We start from the raw sequence: 14,419 nt of genomic DNA, 5'->3' as shown, positions 1-14,419 counted from the left end.
CTAGTGATCGTCGACCAACGTCGCAGACAGCCAACGTCGTTACGTACGCATTCCGAATCTCCCAATATTGTCACTTTGAGATTGAGAATAGACATGGCGGCCGTGACCCTGGGCAATTCCGCATGATTCTTGCAATCCTATGCTGTAACTCCGCGTGCTCCGCATCCTAGCCTGCCGGTTACAAGACGAAGAACACCAGACATCAAGTCGTGGAGCAACATCTCGAAAAACGTGGTAAATAATATCCGTAGGTTCAGAAAATAAAGGCTAGCATTAAGATACGGCTATTGCGGCTACAATGACCACGAGGCAGACAAGGCTCTATCATGTAACCAGATCAAAGAGCCAATGGCAAAGAGTCTCAAACTTGGCCTTGGTATCCAATCCAAACCGTGGTTGTAGAAAGCCCAGATGCGATGGAACTCTACAGATACGTATCGCTGCCCCCCAGAAGGAGAGAAAGACACCCTCGTCCACGTCTGTGACAACCCTCCCGTTTCAGGTGGCTTGGAGGGGTTGGGGGAGACTGAGAAGGGGGAGGGTAAGGTAGGGAGGGTAGTTAGGTAGGGGCGTGTGGTGTATGGTGTGTGGTGTGTGAAGGCTGGGCTGGGCTGGGTTTTGCGGCAACGTCGCCTTCACTCTGAATCTTGACAAGCGGGATCGCGGACGCCGGTGCGAACACTGTGAGCTTCATTTACCACCATAAGTCACTGTGAAATCGAAATCATCATCACCAACCCGCGCTAGGAGCACCCGTGGAGATGTGCCGTGGTGTCGTCCAGTGTTCGCTTCAGCTTCCAACGTCGCCCGAGTGTCTCTCATGTCGGTGGTTTACTAACAGCTTTGTCAACCAACACCAACCCACCCGTAAACCCTTTTTTTTTCACTTTTTTGTTTCCCCCCTTCTCCATGTCTCTGCCTGCTTTTCTTTTTTTCCGCGTTCGCTCAGCCAGAAAGAGAACATAGCCCCGAGACAGGACAATTCTATTGTTCAAATGTTGACTCGAGTGCAATACCTACCTTAACCAGAGGGCACATCACATCATACACACACACACACCCCAGGGAGCGAATCCGATCGACGAAACTTTGGGGCGTGGGCTGCTTGTCTTCCCCTTCTAGCTCGTGGATCGCCGGACGCTAACGCATTGCCGGGTGTGTGTCTGTGGGGGTGAGGAGGGCAGAAAAAGGGAAAGACAGCAACCACTGGCAGATTCAAGAGGGAAAAGGCGATAACAGCACCTAGTACTCCGTATGGAGTAGAGCAAGTAAAAAGAGGACGGGTTCAATAAGATGACGGAGGCTCCCACGCGCGCCACCGCCCACCCCTCCCCCACCCCCCCTTGCCGGGACGAACGACAAGCAAGTCGGGCAGACCACGGCCGACGAAGAGACGACATGAACCACAGGTTGGCGGAAGATGCCGTACCGTACCGCTTCGTGCGTTGGGCCTCCAATCGGTCATGACTTTCCTATTCTCGCATTCACGGCCGGGCGTCGGTGCGCCAGGCTCGTCCCTTTTGAGAAGAAGTCTCACGACTCAAGTGTGACGCACGCATGGCCGCCGTCTGGTCTCATGGTCTGGCTTGGCCCTTTTTCTTGTTCCCCTTGTCTTGTCTCTGACTCTCTCTCTCTCTCTTCTTTTCGTCCCAACTTGGAGAGTCCCCGGGCTTTTTGGCGCAAAGCTGGGGTATCCCGTTACGCTCATGGCTGACTCCGAACGGTACATGGGTCTTGCCAGACCGTCCTTTTTGGAGCGTTCCGTTCCCAGCGTGGTACGGATACTGCGGGACCAAAAATGTGAATATCCTCAACCAGGGGGTGGTTATGGAAGTGGAGGGTGTCCATCGAGGCTCCAGAAAGACTCCTCCCAGGAACGACAGCTCCGCACAGGCGCTTGCGTTCATCAATCATGATGTAGGGGGCTTCACGGAAACGAAGCTTCCGTGCGGTAAAGGGAGAGATAACCAGCCAGGGTGTTGGGAAAGCGGGAGAGCAAGAAGACCCTGAGTACCGGGGATTTGCAGTTTGGCAACGTGTTTGGAGAATCTCCTGGTTGAAAGATCGTCGATAGAGTGTGTAAATCCCCCGAACCCTAAACCGGATGGCCACAGGGCCATTCGCCTCGACAGGCGTCCGGCATCTCATACATAATGCGAGCCGGGACAGCCGTCAAGGGGGTTGAGGCGGTGAGAAACAAAGTCTACCCACATCACAGGATCGTGTGGTTCTTGGGAGGGGCGGCCGGCTTCTCGCAAAGTGCAAGCGATGAGTAGCTAGGTCATGGTCAAGTCGCAAGCGACAAGTCGATTACGGCTTCATAATCGCTGCCATATCATGCGTTGCCTTCCTGTGACCCGTCGTTCGCCCTGTCAACTACCTGCCACCAGACCGTCAAGTTTCGTCTGTATTCCAAGTCAGACTTGACACAAGCTTACCGCCACCGCTTGTCAAGCGGGTTGAACGCGTGGCATCCCATCTTCATAGGCGAATTGCTAGGCATCGCCTAGTCCTTCACGGTCTCAAGTTGTTCAGCCTACCCACGATCTGACAGCCGAGCCTCATGCACATCGCCTCGATCCTTCAAGGGAAGTGGGATGAGCCAAGCAGGGTCGAGGCGTCAGACGATGCATCTTTTTTCGCCTTCCCATGCGGTTTGTGGTGGCCAAGATGCATGATATGCTCCTGACCCTCAGGGTAGCCTTGTGAGGCTGGCCCCTGACCCATGAGGCATCTTAAACAGTATCCGCGCCAGACACCTGTCAACCCCCCCCCCCCCCCCCCCCCCGAGTGGGCTCTCCCGATGCGGGGGACAGAGGTCGGAGGCTGGCTCGCCCGGACGCAAGAATAGCATCCTCTGTGACGATACAGTAAGATGTCGCCGGGTCAAGGGCCCCTGTTGGCATGAAAGATCTGTTGAGGCTCAAAGCTTGGCTTCCAGTCTTCTTTTGATGTCAACTACTGTCATCACTTTGACGGGCGGGTCATCGTGTTTCGACTCGCCTGGCTGCGGTGGCGGCGTTTCAACTCGGAAAGTTGCTGGTATATCAAGGTGTACTATAGACTATAACAACAGGTGGCGTTTCTTGACATGCGTGCCGTCTGGCCCGAGGCTGCCTGTGCCATGACTTTGTATCTCTAGAGTCCTCGTTTGTATAACCTCCAGTCTCTACGGGGGCGTCTTAATAGCTAGACTGATCGTTCCAGTACAGGGTCTCATGATACACCCTGTCGATGGGGGGTTAGCATATAGGATTTCAGTTTGCCTCCTCGTCATGATCCGAGGGCAATGCAAGCATATCGTGAGAAGGTGTAATCCGCAAAGGAAAGATCGAAGCATGGAAGACTCACTCGGGTCCGGTAGCATACAGGGGCCAGCCGAGCTTCAGAGTGATATACTGTATCAGGTGGCTCGCGACCTTGATCTGGCCGACATCCGTCGGATGCCACTGTGGCGCGATGTCGTTGTGCTGGAGGATACCTGTGGTGTTGAAGAAGTGCACGAAGGGTGTTGCCGGTTTGCCCGTCTGCTCGGTGGTATTTGTGACAGCATCCCAAGTTATCGGGTTGCTTAGGTACTCTTCCGAGTTAAAGTACTCGTAAACGCTGTATACTTCGTCCCGAAGGTCGGTATTCTGGCCATACGTGTTGCCATCCTGGAAAAAGCCTTGCCACATTTGCTATTGCTGCACTTAGTGGGCTGTAGATACTGGCTGAAGAGTTGGACCTACCATGACTATGACCTGAGCTTCGGGCCACTTTCCGTGAATGCCCTGGATGAGTCTCTTGTAGTGTTCAACGTAAGTGGCTTTGGTGACATTGTTTGCAGCATTCGCATCATTTGTGCCGAGGTTGATGACAGCGAGGTCGGCAGGAGGGTTTCTGGAGAAGTCCCAAGGCTCTGGTTCATCTGCACAGGTTGCCGTCAGTATCATGCTTTCCAAGATTTGCCCAGCGGAGATCCAAGGTTGATTTGACAAGGCCATGTTTGCCCGGTTCCCTATTTCGAACTGAGTACACATACCTCCCCATATCTCGTTTGCCCGTCCGCCTGTGTCCGATGCATAGAACCATTGGTGAGATTGTCCTCGAGGGTTGCCCCAACAGTCTTGGTCGGCGACGCATATGCCCGGATAGGCTGTAATGGAATACTCAGTATCGCCCAGGCCCGCGCCGACACCGTAAGCAAATCCCGCGAGCGCCTCGTAAGTATTATACATGCCTGCTGACAGGCTATCGCCAATAAACTCTACCCGACGAGGATAATCGGGAATCTTGACGAGCTGTTCTCCAGAAGCCACATGAACCTTGTCAATTTGGACTCCATAAGCCCAGTTTGTCACTCTCATTTCAAATGTAACTGGGCTGACAGGACCAGCTAGCTCGATGCCTGGAGTTTCGGAGCTCACGAACTGGTGAGTGCCGCCCGCCGTGACGTTGGTGTGCATCCAGTCTAGACCGGCGATTCTGTAGGCGACGAGAGTACTGCTGATAGTCTGATTACCGAATGTGACCGCGACTGTCTGACCGGTGAAGCCGAATTTAATGCCCGGGGCTCTACGCAGCCTGAGTTCATGAATGATTGCCACAGTCCTAGGGTACACTTACGCCCACCACGATATCTGCTTTGAATCCCATCGACCTTTGTACGATATCTCTTCGGCATCGGCATCGTATGTCTTGAACTCGCCAGGAGTCGGGTCCACCTTCGTATCTATGGAGCTCGTTACTCTTGGGCGGCCATTCTCCAAGATGGTTGCGGTGACGGCAGAGATACAAGCCAGTACCGTTGAGAGTGAGCGTATCATCATCATTTCGGTGTTCTCAGCAGCCACTTGCCTAACAAAGACGCCCGGTGAACATTGCCCAACAAGAAGGGTGTACACATCATGAACAGAGAGATATAAGCTTCTTATATTACTCCGTGGCCTATGAATTTGAACGAGGGTAGTCGTGCCGACCCCTCATGACGATACGGACTAAGAAGCTTGTGCGGTATGAGATGGGCCGAAATGAGCGGAAAACACAGTACTCCCCCGGCCAGAGTCACCTTTGGCTTGGAGAATGCATACCGGCTAATCGGGTCGTATGTTGTCCCGATATTCCAGATGCCCATAATTGTGAAATGAAGACTTGCATTCCACAACTGCTCCTCGCGCATGCAGTAAGGCGATACTCTCTTAACATATGAGCAACCTCAACGTGTATGTATATGAGGCTGCTGGCTCTTTGATCTGTGACATCTTCTCAGATTCGAATCCGTCCTGAAGGCGAGGAGCCCTCGATCTTGTGCCCGTTGGGCCGAATATGCGATACCGATGGGGGAAAGACGTTGGGTATCCGTAGGTGTATTCCACGGAGGGAGGAGCTCCGCGGGCCCGATTGGTGAAAGTGAGGTGTGATGAAATGTGGATCTATCGGTGTGGGGTGCCCGCTGTGGCCCGGCATCCGGAGAAAGGTGCTGTCTTTTCCGGCCCGTTAGGTCGGGACGTTGTGGGTATCGAAATACGGGGACTAGGTTGTTACACATTCCGTAGGTGTTTAGTTTAGACCGCGCCGATTATCCCGTCAGACTGTTGACCGTTGACCTGCGTTACGCCGATGGCCAACAAGAAGTCGACCCCGGCTCCGGCTTGGTTGTACAGTCCCGACAACGTAAAGAGATAGATAGCTCGGAAAACGGCGTTTGAGAACTATTATCCTGCGTTGAAACTATCATCAGACACATGAGAGCAACCCATTGCGTATCGGGGAGACACTTGAGCCGACCTGTTTCACGACAATTGAGGTTGAGGCATAGATCTGTCAAGTGTTGGATAAGGGGGTTCCATACCTCATGCAAGGCGTGATGTGATGTGCATACGTCTCTGCAGCATCCCACAGCGCGGGAGCTGCAGCACCTGTTCCTCGTCTTCGGCGCACAATCGTATTGGTGCATCGGCTCGTCTAGGCTGCGCCGATGGAGATGTGACGTATTCCCATGTGGTGGTTGATCCGGTCAAGCTTGACATGTGTCTTTGGTGAAAAGAAAGACCATGCCGACACCAGCACGAACGATAGTGGTGCTAGTAGCAACCGAGAGGTAGCATGAGTTATATTTGGTCTGCCGAGAAGTTGGAAGCACGGAAAAGAGGCTTGGGCTCTCCTATCGAACTCTGAAGGTTGGTAGAACAAGATAGGATGCGGATGGGATGGAATGTCACCTGTCCGGCCGGTCCCAATGCCCAAGTTGTATCCGTTCCTTCGTGGCCGGGGGCCTCGGGGCGAGGGTCAATCACGGTGTCGTCTAACCGTACTTCGTACCAAGCCGCATTCCCCGGGATGCCGGCGGGGGGGATCGCTCAAAGCTATCATCCCTGCGGCAGCGAACCCAGTGTGACGGACTCCAGGGTAGGCACTGACCGCTCAGGTATCCCCACGGGAAAGGAAGAGATCCCTTTGGACAGCGTAGACGATGGTTCCAAGGTTTCGAAACGCCAGACCGCTGAGTTGCAGTCGTTCGGATGCTCCGTTGAGGCCCATGTTTCTTTGTTGACCGAGCCTACCTTCGTTGCGCCGGCCGGGGGTCGTGTTGCGGGCAAAGTAATAGAAAACGCGGTGAGCTGGGCAACTCAATTTTGGGGAGAGCAGAAAACGGCATCCGGAGCGAAGCAATTGCGGCGATGAGGAGGGATCTAGAAACAAGGAAGTGTCATGGAATCAAGAATACCTCACGGAGTAGCAAATTGGTGAACAGACGCGGAAGGAAGAATGCGCCGTGAGGTACCTGCCGTTTGTAAAGGTCAAAACTTTGGGAAACAACCTGGATGTCCGGCGCATCATCGTCACACCGAGCCACGGAAGACAGGTACTTCTTTCACCACAGGAATTGGCACAGAACCGAGGTACCCCGTCGACCGTGCACATGCATCTCCCGGTGTAAGGGGGTCATCCATCCAACAACTTCGTCGACTTCCATTGCAACTCATCTTTCGATGAGACCCTCAAATAGTAAACCATCCACCTCTAGCATACTCAGCACTCTCTCATCCTCCTTGGCGGCCTGTGTCTCGCTCTCGAGTCTCGCCTTTAAGTCTGGTGCCATCCGTCATCGGTCCCCCTTCCTTCGTCCGCTCGTCGCATCGCCATCGCCATCGCCATCGCCATCACCATCACCTGTCTGTCAACCCCTCAATTACCTGCCATCTTTCGAACCATCCCTAGCAATAGCGTTCATCGAGCCGTGGGTGTCTTGGGCTTCTCCGAGGTAGTAGATAGCGATTTCGACACCCATCACACCCTCCCGAATCCATCATCACGAGCCCAGCAGCCCTCCGTCCAAATAGGAAGGCCAATAATCTCGCAATACCACCACGGCGGAAACACGGCGCTTGTCTTGAATTAACGATATCGACCGAAGGATGCCACACTGTTCCTGTCCATCCACACACCACTTACTCTCCGCTCCTGTCTGCCGCGTGCGCTACTTACCTTACCTTACCTCACGATTCGCGAAGGGGACTTTGGCACGGAACGAGAGACTGACAATAAGGCTGGCAACCAACAATCCTCGGCTACAGACTCCTTGCCGGCTCAATTCCCGTCATTACTTTGCCAGAATCAGCCATTGATTGCCTACCCTTATTAGCCTTGCAGCCACCTCCCGCCAAGATTGCTTTTTGCGACCTCCAGAGCATTGCTTCCTGCATTGTCGCTGCTGCTAGCTGCTGCGGCGCCCCAGAGATCGACCATCAGCTGATACCGAGCTTTCCCCCATTGTGCAGGGGAAAAAGAAACCGCTTCCCACGCTCGCTCTGGATACATCAAATCTCTCTGCACAAGAAGCTGTGTTCCGTCACCAGGGACCATCCGTTCGCGTGCCCTTTGCGACGGCGCCTTTTCGCTCTTTTCCCCAACAAGTCAAAGCGGCCGAGACCTGGCCTGGGTCTGAGCCTGGGTGACCCAAAACCGAGACCTGTGCGGGTAGCAGCGACTAGCAAGGCATCGCGGCGGTGGAGGGTGCGGACTCACCGGTTGTGTATCACCAAAAAAATCCCCAACTTCGAACACTGTATCTCTCTCTTTCTCCTTCACCTCCCCTTTCCTTCTGTACACCACCTGGCTCAGCCTTCTCCCGCCCATTCGAATACTTCGACGACACTCCTTCGATCCGATCTTATCCCATGGTATTGAACCTTACAGCGATACATCCTACCCGTTGCGACATCACGGAAGCTACAGCCATCGTAACAGTCCCTGGCCAGTCCGAACTCAATTCGCCCGCGCGCTGAGCTCGCAGCCCGATCTGACAGCAATGATCTCCGTTGGCGCTACGATATCATGACTTTGCGCGCGTTACCATCGCCCAAACAAAGGCTACATCACTTGCCGGCTCCGAGCCACAGCTCATGCTATTCGTCGCGCTCGCAACCGCAGCTGCACCTCTCACCTTCGCCCCCGACTGTCGTCAAACCCCTCCTCTCCCTCGAACCCCACCTCCGACAGGGACAATACCCCGAAACTTGTCGCCGCCGCCGCCGCCGTAGTGCCGTACGGCAATCATCCACCATCGAACACAGACAACCCCAACGCGCAACAACCTCAACCGCAAGCCTTGCTTTCGTCCAGCTGCGCACGGTGCGCTGCACCGAGCCATGTCGACCACCCAAGTCAATGCAGTGCCGGACACGCAACTGGGGTTGAGCTATGAAGAGATACAGCTGTTGCGTCAAGGACAAGCGGCACTGGGCCAAGGAACAGGAGGAGGCGGTTCGAATTCGTCACGGGCAGCAAGTCGCGCGTCAAGCCAAGGACTGCTGCTGCTGGACAGCACCTCATTGGCAGCTCTAGGGCGATACTTTGACCGGGTCATGAACCAGATCGAACAACAGATCCTCTACCTCAGCGAACAAAGCCAGATGTTCACCATGGCCCAATTTGACCGAGCTGGCAATCTAATTGAGGGTGCTGACGCCGAGATCCAGCGGTATCACGAGCTTCTCCGGCAACTTGACGAGTTGGAACTCGACTTCGACCGAATAAGGCATATCAAAGAGATTGTACGAGGGTACAGATCACGAGTTGAAGAGATGGAGCGTGAATTGGAACGGAGTGGCTCATCTTCCCGGCATAGAGAAGGACACCATTCTCACCGGCATGGCCACTCGCATAGTCACCGGCATGGGCACGAGAGTTCTCGTCGACACCGACACTGAACGATTTTTATACGCACAACAAGACAAAAGCGCCTCGGGGGAGTCCTTCCTAGGCTCGAAAAACACCACTAAAAGCGTATACAAACAAATGTTGAAGGAAGGCAGCAGAGAGTGTCTCAAAATTGTGGTGGAGTAGAATACATCAGTCACACGACCGCGACAGGATATCACAAGGCTCAAGGGTTGGCTCGAAAACGTTTTACCCCGGCGGGAACATACAGCACCACGGTATTCAATTTACGAGTCATGACGAAGAGCAGCTCTCTATTATCTGGTCGTGCGAACTAGCGGCCATTGGCGGTCCTAAGACGGAGAGCCTCGCGGCTGGACAAGATGGAAAAGCCTCACGGCTCGGTGGTCTTATTTCAAGGCGTTTGATTTCTTCGATTTCTCTCTTGTTAAAACAGCGGGGATTGCTTCGGTGCTTCACGACTGCCTGTTTGGCTGCCATCGGGAGGCGTTGCGCAATCTTCTCGAGCTCAAAATACCCATATTTTCTACTGTGTACGGAAAACCCAAAGCTACGCCTCACGGCATTGTACTGATCTAGGTACATGGATCTTGTTGGCATATTCGAGTTATTTCTCGAGGTTACGATTTATGTCTCTTTTTTTTATTAATTTAGTTTATGAATTCTTGGCCTGAGCACGACAGATATTTACTTCATCCATCTACGGGACGACCATCGTCGTTTGCCAATTTCAAATGTACCAAAAAGTATAGTAATTTCCGCTACGAGTTCATAATACGGATACACTTTCACCCAAAGGGCACTTTCCACGGCACAGACAGACTGGGGCGCTTAGCCAGGGGCCAGGCACACACACTCTTGTTTCAAAAGCCCCCGGAAATGAGGCAACTCTCGATCGCAACTGCGAACTACTTTAGGCACGCATGTTGGGCGACCGCCCGTCCGTAAGAGCCCGGTCTCCCAGTGAACTTGGCGCTTTTCATTCCTCTTGTCTCTTTCCCCGCTGGCGCCGTTTCAACCTTGGATATCCTCGCGAGGCCATTCGTCATACTGGGAGTATGTCACCCTAGAGCCCAGCCCCTTGATGCTTTTCCGCTTTGTCGGCGACGTCCCCGTCTCCGTGGCATAGGTACAACGTCAGGTGAGGGACTGGAGAAGGGGGAAAGGAGGGAAGCGCGAGGGAGTTGGCACACGGGGTGGTGCGCTCTAGGCTTAAGTGGTGCTACCTATCTTTCACTTAGTATACCATGTTCCCAATGCCCTCAGTCTTTGAGAGGCAGAAAGAGAATTATCTACCTATGGTCCAAAAAGAAAAAAACATGATTGTACTACGTACAGCAGTAGATGTATACCAAAGTAATACGCACTCCCTTGATTAATTCTTCAGCCGCTTTAGTTCACGCCGCAGACGAAACCACTATCAGATCTGGCGCATGAAGATTCGCCTTTGCAGATTTTTGACAACATCGACTGTAACCCCCCTCCCATTCGTAGGTAATTCCTATGTTGGCCGGGCAGGTTCATGGCGGAACTGGATGCCTCGTAAAGCCTCAGACGCCATGGAAACGTGGCTGTATACATGTTGCGGTGCAAGTTAGCAAGCTCGACAACGAAAAGCTGACGACATGGATCGACGAGGGTTTCCGCGCTCAATACTGTTGACGTCGTATTGGCTTCTTTTTACCCATGGGTTAGGCTGCTTGTATTAGTGGTCTTTATCTTGCTGGATACTTGTAGATTGAGGCAGGTCGATGATGAAGGCACTCATGTCGAATCTCACGAGCACGAGAAATCTCTTCCCTCGCCTGAGCACCTTGCACTACTTAGCTGCCTAGTTTCCGATTGATAAACAGCCTTGCGTGGCTTTTGTCTTCTGGTCTTAATTTTAAGATATGGATTGGCTGGTGTGGTCAATAACACGGCTCTGGAACAATACTAGAAGGGGTTAAGATTCGTCGGCGTGTTTCGACATCTTCACGTTATTTGACTTCATGCTTCTATAGAGAGGACTCTCCATTGAAGATGTACTTGACGGTCACGCCCACCGCTTTCAAGCTCCCCGACTATCCCAAAGACTCCGAAACCGCGATGCCCGACCCAACAACTCCCGCGGCTTGCCAACCTCCACCACCCAACCCTCATACATCACGACGACGACATCATACCCAACAATAGCCTCCAACCGATGCGCAACCTCAACAACGGTGACACCCGCCTCCCCAAACTCCTCATCCAACACCTTCCTAACTTCTTCATCAGTAGCATGGTCAAAATTACTCGTCGCCTCGTCAAGCAAAACAATACCCCCCGACCGCTTCCTTAACACCGCTCTAGCAAGGCAAAACAGCTGCTTCTGTCCCGCACTTAGCCCCGTCGCGGACATTTCCGTGTCCAGACCGCCGCCGCTGCCTCGCGCTTCAATGGGTTCCCAGACTTTCATCTTGCGCAAGGCGGAGATTAGGTCGGCGTCGGGCGTGTGGCCTCCGGGATCGAGGTTCTCGCGGACTGTACCTGGCAGGAGGACGGGATCCTGTGGGAGTGTGGTGAGGGATGTGCGGATGGCGGAGCGGGGGAGGGTTAGGAGGGAATGGGAGGCGATCTCGCCGGCGGCATCTCGTCCGTCTCGCCATCACGGTCCTCGCGCGGGGTATACCGCACAAAGTACTTCAACCTCGCGATCGCACCAAGACTCGTCTCCAACATGGTCCACATCTCAATGAAATCACCCAGCGTCTGATTAAAGTTGATGATATTCACCATGGCGAGACCAATGGCGCCCATTGTCGTAGCATTCGTAAAATACAGCGCAAACCCCACGAGAACGACAGCCATACCCGCAATAAAAAGGTCCAGCACGACGTTGAGCCAGCGCTGGACGCAGAAGAAGAGGTAATACGGCCGCTGGGAGGCGTCGAGCAGCGCGTGGTTCTCGCGGAGCATGGCGCGGGACCAGGTAAAGGCGCGGATGGTGGATAGTCCCGCCAAGACCTCGGAGAAGTGGGTGAAGAGCGGGGACTTGGCTTCGAGGTCGATGTGGCGGAGCTGGCGGGAGGTGCGGAGGTAGTACTTTTGTAAGAGGTAGAGGGCGAGGAAGGACGGGGGGATGAGGGCGGCAATGTAGGAGCGGACTTGTACGAAGGATTTCGTGCTTGCGCGAGCCGTATTCGCCCCGATTGGGAAGATGCGTCTTATCGGGACCAGTTCGCTCGTGTAACCATTTCTAGGCCATTGATCTTGTCCTGTCCCTGCCCGGTACACCGATACAGAAGATGATGCGACGAATAAGTTTCCCGTTGTATTCTGTGTAATTCGGTGCTTACATTTACCCGATTATATGCGTCGCGGTTCGGTCTGATATCGCCGCATAGGTAGGTACCTCAACCAACAGGCCATGATGCGATGTTTACCTGGCGCTTTTCTCAAAATCTAGGATCTGTCGTTTTCAGAGCTCAAGTACATGACCGCTGACCGTGTCTGGATGGAATACGTTAAACGTCCATAGCGGAAGTTCTCTCAACCTCGATCTCCTCCAACACTCGCGACCAAGCATCTTCTCACGTTGCCACAGCCCGGCAAACATACTCTCCAGATCGAACTCATCCCTCACTTTACGCCACGACACGTCTCCAGATCCTGACAGCGCACTCCTCTCGACAATAAATCTTGGCTCGGTGCGGTCTGCCGTCCATCTCCCTTCGTCAACCGCTTAAGCGTCCTTGTCCCAGGCGTTTAGCATCCTGGCATCTGCGTCGATGGCCTGCGTCCACAGCAGTTGAAGGCAGGCACGGCGCGGAAAGGGACCACGCCCAAAGATCTCAGAAACAGGACCATAGCACGGGTCGCAAAAGGTGTAGAGGCAGATATCGCTTTGGACAACCGGCAGGGCTGTTGATTCATCAAGCGAGAGCACGCGATAGTAATTATCAAGGTGCCTGCAGGTGACGTGGGGAGGGCGAGTGACCCGAATATTCACCTCACTCTTTTGGGAATACGCCACGGCCGAACCTTCCTCACATTGCCACGACGAAGCCCTTATACCCCCCCTCAAGTCCATTCCTGTCACCAACGGCAGCAGGCACCTCACAGGCCTGTGAGGTCAGGTCAAACTGCCGTTTGGCGGGATGGTTACGGGCGAGCCTACTCAACTGGCTGAGCCTACGCTAGGCTACAGGTTCGAATCCCTGCATGTGCACCCAGAGATGTAGCCCCCGTCCGCCACCGGGGGAATGAACTCTTTTTTGTTTTTTTGATTCTAGTGATTAGAAATGGTTAAGTAATCCGGTTCTAGGTAGTTGAGTGTAAGATGAGAATCATCTCGAAGATTTCCAAGGTCTTACGAAGTGTTGAGGGAAAGGCAGGCGGTCATGGCTTGTTTATTTGAAGAAATAGTACAAGGTTGCCGGGGTGTTTGCCTAATCGCAGGCTGAAGATACAAGAGAAGCCCGCCATCTTGAGAGATGACATAATTGAGCGTCTAAGAGACCCTGTTCCTTCTAGAAAACAATATTTACAAGTGAGAGGTAACGGAGAGAGATGCCCCTGAGCCCGATCCGTACTCGACATGCTGAAATACCACTCACCTCGACGACGAAGAATTGCCCTCAGATTAGCTCTCTCATGTTCTCACGGACAACGGCCGACGGATGTAACCCTCGTGCTGTCTGCAACTTTGGCTTATTTGGACTATGGTCATCACCGGGCAATTCTATATCGTGTTGCTGCGTAGGCCGCTAGGCTGGCAGTTCTCGAAATCTGCAACCGACGTTAGCTCTTCATCTCTCTGGTATCGAGGTGTCGAGGATGTTGTCAACGTACCGGCCAGCTCCGATTGAAAACTATATTATGTCCTGTCACGAGCAAGAACTCTCCAAGACAAACACGGCAAGCACCCCAGAAAGAGTGCCTACCATGACGCACAGAGAGGAAATGCTTCTAGGTACTGTAAATTGTCGTCATTGCGGCACAGGATTTCGAGGAACTGGCGTCAGCTGTTACAGAAAACGCAGCGATAACATCCATGCTGGGGAATCCAGATGGGTGCCTGCTCAGATCTCTGTTCTTTGGTGCTGGTCTTGCCATCGAGAGGAGGGTTCCTTGCGGAACCGCAGAACCGATGGTCCCGTTACCGTTTGTGAAAGCTTTCATCAATGCAGGCGGAAGGGGGAAAAGGTGTGTTGGGTGGAGGAAGAAAATTGGGCAAAGCATGACCGGTAAGGCATGGTGGAAACAAGATGAGAACCAACTTGACGTTCCG

The 14,419-nt window shown here is 53.5% G+C and overlaps 3 protein-coding genes across 3 annotated transcripts; 1 reads left to right on the top strand and 2 right to left on the bottom strand.

Moving 5' to 3' along the window:
• Positions 1–3,347: 3,347 nt before the first annotated feature.
• Positions 3,348–4,814, bottom strand: BDP81DRAFT_456944 (GDSL-like Lipase/Acylhydrolase; the record flags this gene model as incomplete). Its single annotated transcript, XM_060593227.1, has 4 exons — positions 3,348–3,680; positions 3,732–3,910; positions 4,025–4,557; positions 4,609–4,814. The coding sequence occupies 4 exons, from the start codon at positions 4,812–4,814 to the stop codon at positions 3,348–3,350; spliced, it is 1,251 nt and encodes a 416-aa protein (XP_060452318.1).
• A 3,426-nt stretch (positions 4,815–8,240) lies between these two features.
• Positions 8,241–9,316, top strand: BDP81DRAFT_18971 (uncharacterized protein). The gene has a single exon (XM_060582390.1). The coding sequence runs from the start codon at positions 8,634–8,636 to the stop codon at positions 9,192–9,194; it is 561 nt and encodes a 186-aa protein (XP_060452317.1). The 5' UTR covers positions 8,241–8,633; the 3' UTR covers positions 9,195–9,316.
• A 1,899-nt stretch (positions 9,317–11,215) lies between these two features.
• On the bottom strand, positions 11,216–12,558 carry BDP81DRAFT_389083 (P-loop containing nucleoside triphosphate hydrolase protein; the record flags this gene model as incomplete). The annotated part of the gene is made up of 3 exons (XM_060587216.1): positions 11,216–11,787; positions 11,850–12,293; positions 12,552–12,558. The coding sequence occupies 3 exons, from the start codon at positions 12,556–12,558 to the stop codon at positions 11,216–11,218; spliced, it is 1,023 nt and encodes a 340-aa protein (XP_060452316.1).
• Between the last annotated feature and the right edge of the window lie 1,861 nt (positions 12,559–14,419).

The sequence above is a fragment of the Colletotrichum phormii genome (genome assembly GCF_030913505.1).
Source record: "Colletotrichum phormii strain CBS 102054 chromosome Unknown BDP81scaffold_1, whole genome shotgun sequence".
Lineage (NCBI taxonomy): Eukaryota > Fungi > Ascomycota > Sordariomycetes > Glomerellales > Glomerellaceae > Colletotrichum > Colletotrichum phormii.
This window is presented reverse-complemented; position numbering and strand designations above follow the sequence as displayed.

Bases quoted from the DNA above. Each gene is read 5' to 3' on its own strand.
- BDP81DRAFT_18971 (XM_060582390.1), top strand. From the start codon at position 8,634: ATGTCGACCACCCAAGTCAATGCAGTGCCGGACACGCAACTGGGGTTG.